The 8,066-nt window shown below is 34.2% G+C and overlaps 1 protein-coding gene across 2 annotated transcripts in view; it reads right to left on the bottom strand.

Moving 5' to 3' along the window:
* Positions 1–3,513: 3,513 nt before the first annotated feature.
* Positions 3,514–8,066, bottom strand: part of RB1CC1 (RB1 inducible coiled-coil 1) — a 65,566-nt gene continuing 61,013 nt past the window's right edge. The window contains exons 22-24 of one of the 2 annotated variants that reach the window (XM_066181430.1): positions 6,414–6,550; positions 4,823–4,893; positions 3,514–4,481 (exon numbers count right to left, since the gene is read on the bottom strand). In XM_066181430.1, coding sequence (XP_066037527.1) covers positions 4,404–4,481; positions 4,823–4,893; positions 6,414–6,550 — 286 coding nt within the window. In that variant the 3' untranslated portion in view covers positions 3,514–4,403. The remainder of the gene's footprint in view (positions 4,482–4,822; positions 4,894–6,413; positions 6,551–8,066) is intronic. The other variant, XM_066181438.1, reaches the window with a different exon arrangement.

Here is an 8,066-nt window from a genome sequence, read left to right as displayed (position 1 = left end):
GAAGGTAAGGGAATTCTTGTATGGAGAATGCTCCACTCCTGGAATTATTAATCTGGCACTAAGCAGTAATTCCCTGCATTACAATTTATTAATGAAAAAGATTATAGGACTGAAACAGCACTCCAAATTCTTGCCATAACAAGGATCACTAATCAATTCTTGCCATAGCTACTTACAGCCAATCTGGCTTCAAGCTAAACTCCACAAAACAAGGGTGCAAATGTAGGTCACAAAGAAAACTAGCGCTGCAAAAAGGCACATAATAATTTTGCAGAGGGCAGACTTCCCAGTTCTACTATGCAACATAGGTAACTTAGGGAAAAGTGTATACTTCAGTGTAAAAATGGTCTTGCTCAGACCATCTTAAGATTCAAATGCAACACAGCTGAATTCTAAACAGCACAAGCTCCTGACAGGAGACCAACTGCAGAGCAGTGCAAAAACTGATATGCTTCTCAGAGCATTCAAATGGATATAGCTTTCCAGGAACACTGGAAAAAAACCCTTTTAAATTATCACATCCCTTCTGTGTTAAGTCTGCAGGACAGCATTTGCTTTCAATCAACTTTCTCTACCATTCATTTTCCTTTTCCACAGTTCAGAAAAATAAGTTTCCTCTCTCCAAAGCCAGACTTTGGTATAAATATGTATTAGCAGTAGCACAAGAGGCTTTTTTTTTTTTTTTTGTAAGTATTTGCTTAGTTTCCAACATGCTGCTCTACAAAGGAATTAGGGAAATCTGAGATAATCAAATTTATCTTCCAACTTCTCCCCCATCCCTCCTGACCATGCTCCTCATCCAAATTATACAGCTATACACAGAGTTTTATTATGGAGCAAGATGAAGCACATAGGTGGTACATAACAAACATACTTTCAAGAACTAGTAAGGCTGTGACATACAAAAAATATGTAAACTACATTTTTCTCAATGACTGTTCAGAATCATTACTGAATACGTTAGGAGTTTGTTTGACAGAATTTCCATTCTGAATATACATAAAGATTATAAAATGAAACACATGACAAATATTCCTAAAACCCAAAGCCACTGCTGTTTATTTATATTTTTAAATATGATGTCATGTAACAATAACAGATATATCCTGGAATTCTTTTAAGTGGCAGATATCAGCAGGGAAGGAGTTTTTCTTCCCTCATAGTTTGCATTAGAGCACTTTATTTTAATCAATTTATTTAGGTGCTTCCCAAGTTCACTTTCATATATTGTACATGTGTTTCTGAGTTATATAAACCTCAGTCATGTCTTTATCTTAAACTAGAAATCAAGCCAACTTTCATAGTACCATGAATCATCACTGCTACTGTCCATATATAAGCTTAAAAGCATGTATTTTTGCCCTAGGCAACAGTAAAACAAGACTAGAAAGTTTAGATGTTTTTACAGACAAGGATGAAGGAATTCCTGAGGTTTTTTGAGTTTTTTGGCATGGAGGTTAATTCTCAGCATGAGTTCTGTACTCACCTCACTTCAGCACTCAGGGCACCATCTCAGAGCCTGCAACAAATGAACTTCACTGTATCTCATAAACACAAAGCAGAAAGTCACATAAACCTTAGTGCTTAATGACTCACGGTATAAGAAAAATGCCTATTTTTGTATATAGGTACTCTGTCTTGTAGGGCCATCCTCAAATCAGCAGTTTTATCCAACCTGGAAGAACTTAATGCCTTGAGCTTTAAATGTGTATGCAATGATGCCTTAAGTTTTAGCCTTCATATTTTCAGATTCTGTACTGCTTAGATGTAGCTCTGAACCTCATATTAAGTGCTAGCAAACTCTCTTCATACAGTAGGCAGACAAAACAAATGCTTTTCCTGCTGAGGACCAAGGACAACTTTCAGCCCAACAGCATAAACAACGGTGAACTAAGAGAGAAAACAAGAAGGATGAGGCCTCACAACCTGAAGCTGTAATCAGACAATAAAACCCCAATATGTAAATAGACCAAAACTTATAAAAGTGTAAGATCTCATGACCAGTTAGCCATTTTGTCACCATTCTAAGTCCACCTTGGCTGTAGCCCTGGTCAGGCTCCTGTCCTACCCAAGGTGGATCCTAGAGGCCTTTCAATAAATACTTCCTTTATTCTCTAGTTCTGTCCAGTTTCTGTTTCAATCAGCCTTCCTAAGGCATCAGATTGACAACACATCCATCCTCCACAGAGAAAATTCTAGGCAGTATTTTACTTACCTTTGAAGTAGACTACTCAATAACAAAAGAGTGGGGTCTTAGGTTACAGCACCGGATTGCCCATTGCTACACAGATTCATTACTGCTACTGAAGGAACAACTGCCCTCCCAGAAATGGAAGGATTCAGTGCCTCTTAGCAAAGCCTGATGGCTTCAAAGAGAAAACTAATCCCTGGAAGACTTATAATATTCACAGCAGTAGTATGCGAGGTTGGGAAAGTTTTGTCAATGGGTAAAAAACATCAAGGCTTCTAAATATTTGTCATTTTAAAAGAAATGAGTTACACTATGTATGCAACTTCTTACCACTTGTGACTCAGCCGACTTAAGGAAAGACTTCACCAAATTGCAGACAGAACTGAATTCCCATTTTGCTGAAGGTAAAAAATTCAATGATTAAAAAACCCATTGTATCATGGGTCGTTTCTCTGGCTTGCTTTTTTATGCAATAAACCTGTCCTACTGATCTATGATATTTACACATTTGACACTGGGCAGTACTCAACTATGGTAATACGATTCTTGAAGAACAAGGCACATTTGAAAACTGATTTTAAAAAGTCAGTACATCAACTAGTAAATTTAACAACCAGGTAAGAAAACAACTTGATGAAATGACATTCTGTTTTTCACAGATCAATTGCTCCAGATTTATTTAATCAAAGATATGATACAGTTACAAGCCCATGCATTTCATAAAAATTTGAACTTAAAATTTTTATGGAACAAAATTTTAAATAAAGCATATACAGATGTTTCTGGGTAGTCAACTGGACTAGTTAGTCTGGAGAAGTATTATTTGCAACATACGAGCAGAAGCATTGAGATTTTCATGTGGTCATTTCTTTATCTCTTCCTCTTCCACTCCACGCCTGAATATAAATCACAGCTGAATAACTCTACGGATTGAATCCTAGGCATAAGCTTATAGCTGAAGCTGAACTCATAATTTCATTTCCCATTGGCTACATATTTATAATACATTTTATACTGTTATTAAAAATAAAATAAATAAAACTACATTTTAAAAATGTAGGCAGTATAACTACTAAAAAAAGTCCTTCATCCATTTAATATGCTGACAAAATTAAATTTTCAGTCTACTTAAATTCATTTTTATGATTACAAGGTAGTTCTTGTAATTCCCAAATGGTTTTGAAAATTACTACCTCTCATAGAAAATTTGGGTATTTCTATGTAACCAAACCACTGGAGAAATCACAGAGAAGATACAACAGATTAACATGAAATAAATATTAGAGATAGCATTTAAAAGGCACACAAATACTTCAAACACATACAGTTTCAAATCTTTATTGTTTTAAAATTCTACATGTCTTTTACAATTACAATAATTTGTTACTTAAATGACTCTTGTATGGTTAATGTACAATGAGTTTTTTCCTGAAACTCAACCATGAAATACAATTTCATCAATATGATTTTTCTAAATAGATTAATACAAGACTTCTGTTTTGTTGGGAAGAACAAGTGCTTCACCTTGAATAAAGAGCACAGGTGTCTTCCCTTCAGAATCTGTGTGATCAATCCATCGAAAGTGCTTTTGAAGATTGCAGATCTAACTGTGACTGATTATCAAAATCAGTCCATCAAATTACAAGGGTTTTTTAACATTAAAGAGCATTTTCATGTAATGAAACAAGCTGCAGTAGTTATTTTTATTCATCTACTGAGGCAAACTCATGTTGAAGAAAAATTATATGATTATCTGCATGCAATGAACACCCTCTTTAAATAGTTGATGAATTTTACACATATAAAGAATCTGTTAAAGAGTGCAAGTACTTTGATAATGATTTCACAAAAGGACATATGCTGGTAATAATGGTAACTAACATTTAACATCTAAATACAAGCTAATGTATATTTAACAGGCAATTAACATGGCAAACAAACCATGTTTCATGTGGTTGCCCTTCGAGAAAATGAACTCATTTGGTCCACACTCTTAAAGTTATCTGGGTAAAAAAATCGAAGCAGTTAGGGCCAGAGTTTTTGATGAATTTCTAAAATGTCACCTGTTAAAAAGTAAAAGCAGTACATCAATGACGTATCTTGTCACATGACCTCAGTATAAAAAGATGGCCTGGTATTTGGAGCGATGAACGAGCACTGAAGGACAAGTCAAAAAAGAATGGAGACAGAATTGAACTAAAACTTTGTTGTGTTATACTTTCTTGTTCCATGGTACTGCTTTCACTCTGTAGAATTTTGTACCCAAAGGAACTTTGAATCTGTTTTGTGCCTACAAAAAAAGAATAAAAAAATTAAAACATGGAATTATTCTACTGATTTTTGTATTTTTAAGCTCAAACTGATTGCCACTACTCAGTAGTCAGGAGTCCCTTAGGAGTCTGGAAAGGCTCTGGACAGTGTGGATGCAAATACCCAACCCACTACTCGCTCAACTCTTCTGCTTCCCCTACTCTTGCTAATCACTGACTCAAAAGAAAAGCAGGAATAGCAGAACTTAGAACAATTTTCATCTAAATTCTTATGCAGAGAGAATTTGTCAATTATTGGAAATACTAAAACTGACTTTCTTCTCTATTAATCACAGATGATTTCTCACTACTATTTTCTTACCTTTTTTGCCTGGCAATATTCCTTTTCCATCACTTTTCCCAGCACCCAAGGTCTCCTAGATGCACCTGATGCTAAAGGAAAAACATATTTAATATTTTGGATAAGTGACTACAAGCACCAGGATATTACATTATATTTTCATTAAATGCAGAATTTGTTTTAAAAACTCAGTTTAAATAAATGAACAAACACTAGGTAAGGCCAGGTTTAAATGCAACATTTTGGTGGCCCTTAGAACAATAATTTGCAGTACCTAGGCCAACACCAATTTTGACCTATCACAAATAGAACTATTGCTCCGAATTTCATTTTCCCCACTTCCCCGATGCAGGACTAGAATCAAGACATGGTTTCCTGAATTGATAAGTCTTGATATTTGCTTTATGTGCAGTTTTCCCAGATTTGAGATTAACTCTGTTCAGGGATTGGTAAGGACCAGAGCAAGCTGGTCCATTTGAAAACAGACAGGGCAGTGAACTAAGTACTCACAGTAATGTACAAACTGACATGGCTTTTACATTATATATGTAAAAAACTAGTAAGAAGAGTCTACCATATTTCACACAGTTATGTATGCACTACTAATGCCAGAGTTCACAATATATTACATCTGGAAGCAAGACAGGCATTTTCCCCTTATGTTTCACAGACGACACATGGCACATATCCTTCAGCAAACTCCGAATCCAGTTAGGGTTTAGTGGTCTTCTGGAGACCACACAATTATTCAAGATCTATCATCTTTTATCATAACTGCAATCCACAGTAAGTTTGCTCAGTGAAATTATTTGACAGTTTGTGATATGCAATAGCATATAAACTTCTACTGATAAATTGGAATTAATACAAATTTTCATTTGATGCATATTCTCAGATGTGTTTATGAAGCCGGGAGCACAGGTGGGTTTGCAAAAAACCATGATAGTTTAAAGACATTTCCATGAATCCACTTCATGCAGCTCATGGTTTAGTGCAAAGCATTGTTATTTTTCCTCATTTAAAAAGATTTCGATTTATCTAAGTTTAGATAGATGCCAAAAAAAGTCAACAAAAAGCCTTGAAAATTAAGGGAGAAAAAAAAAGTAAATGTGCAATCAACTTGAACATAAACAAAATAATACAGAAAGTCTTCTCTGAAAATTTAGAATAAATACCATTTTAATTTGGTGGAAAAACTATGAGCAAAAATATTGCTCGCAAATTCGCATATACTATTGTCTATGTTTTTTTATTTATTATTTATTCTGAGTAGTTAAAGCAGCCTGATGGGAATGTTAACATACTCTGTGTGTGTACCAAATTGGCATACTCTCCTTTTTCATTTTTTTTTTTACAGTTTACTTTGAAGATGCAGATATTTTCCCCAAGCTTTCCAAAATACTAACATCTACATAAATTTTTAATTCAAAATGTTCTGCTTTGAAAAATATTTTGCATCAGAACAAGCAGCAAAAGCTGCAAAGACAGCTGACAACTATTACATACTTCTTATATTTATCACATACATACTTACAAAAATCACTTAGTGTTAGAAAGTTAAGAGTGTTAGTTGTAAGAGGAGACAATAATTAGAAAAAAAACTGACACTTACCACACTCACCTGGTTTGAGATCCAATGCTGCAAGGGACTCTGAGTGCAAGAAATACAAGGTTGGACTAACAGTAAACAACACATAGTTGTCATGCCTTTCATCCAAGATAATGAGAACCAAATCGCCAACCTGAAAACTGGGGGGAAAAAAAAAAACCATAGAATTGAACTAAAAAAAGCACAGAAGCTTAAAACTATATTAATGACATTACATTTTTTCCCCCATCTATTACATGACAGACTAAGTTGAACAGCAGCAAGACATTTCCATTTGCTATGCCAACTCATACACATTTCCTATTTTCTGAAGTCAATAAAAGCAGGATATCTTTTAAAAGTGTTTCTGAAATTTTCTATACCCATCAGCTCAAATTATTTTTTTCAAAAGAACAGTTCGGTTTTGCTTTAAAATATAATCAAAACTACATAACTAAATAGTAATGTTTCAATTTTGTATTTTTTTATTCACCTTATTACTTAAGGTAACCACCACTGTAGCAGTGTTTACAAATATTCCTTTGTTGTTTTAAACTGAAGCAAATTTGAACACAGAAAAACATAGCAATAACATTTATGAAGCTCTCAATTTTAAAAGTTTAAGCATATAAGACAAAGAAAGGATGAACTGTTCATCTTTGATCAAATGATGAAGACCCAAATAACACTGTGGTGACTGTGTGTAAAAAGCTTTAAAACTCTGCTTCTTCCTGACACCAAGGTAACACAAGAAGCCACCAAGTTCTCATGCCAAGTTTCAGTAACAGAATTCAAAGAACAGCTTCTGTCTCCAAACTTCTTGTTCCAGGGTGTAAAGTGTTGCAAGGAAATTATTTACCCATTAATGAAATTAAGTCTAAAATAGCTACAAATTAAGAATTAGATCACAAGGGAGCTCTAAGAATAAATACTACTACTTCTCTGATGATGAGGGAGGAAGTGCAAAGAAAGTGAAAAACTTCTCCATAGAAGGAGACTACAGATACACAGTCAGTCAATTGATTAAATCTAGAGAAATTTAGGTCATCATCTTTAAAGTTCATTTTTGGATTAAATAAACAAGACTCCAAACTTTTCTGCCTGGACTTACTATGAAGACAGGCTACATTGATTTAAAAACATCTCTACTGGACAGATGAATTCTTCTTTCATATCATTTTCCTCCTCAAAAACTACCAAGACACTTGTGACAATTTTCAGATGTTAGAGGGAAAAAACCCATTCTTCACCTGCTGATCTTGTTACAGCAAAAATGGAAACTGGTGTAATTTAGAAAACATTAACAGAAAAATCTGTGCAGGTTTTAATTCTCAAAAGATTTTTTATAATACTCAAGTAATTTATAAGATTAATATTAATGAAGAAGTTGTCTTTAGCTTTCACATTTTACAAGAATACTTCTTTTTTCCTGCAACAATTCTATACGCAGCTGCTAATAGATTGATAATACCTAGCAAAATGTTCGAGTTAATTTTATTTCGTTCTGTTAGAGTAAGACAAGAACTTTGAGGACTTCAGGAAGGTAAGACTTCTCTTGAAATATAATACAGCACTATGCGTTTTCAGGATGAATAGATTTCCTTTCTCTTAGCATGACTTCAAGGTTACAGATAAACAAAAATGTAATCTAAAAAAAGCCTCAGAACTCTAGAAATC

The sequence above is a fragment of the Chamaea fasciata genome, unplaced genomic scaffold (assembly GCF_029207755.1).
Source record: "Chamaea fasciata isolate MVZ Bird 193981 ecotype frontalis unplaced genomic scaffold, bChaFas1.0.hap1 SCAF_1, whole genome shotgun sequence".
NCBI lineage: Eukaryota > Metazoa > Chordata > Aves > Passeriformes > Sylviidae > Chamaea > Chamaea fasciata.
Note: the sequence above shows the minus strand (reverse complement) of the source record. Positions and strands in the feature narration are given on the sequence as shown.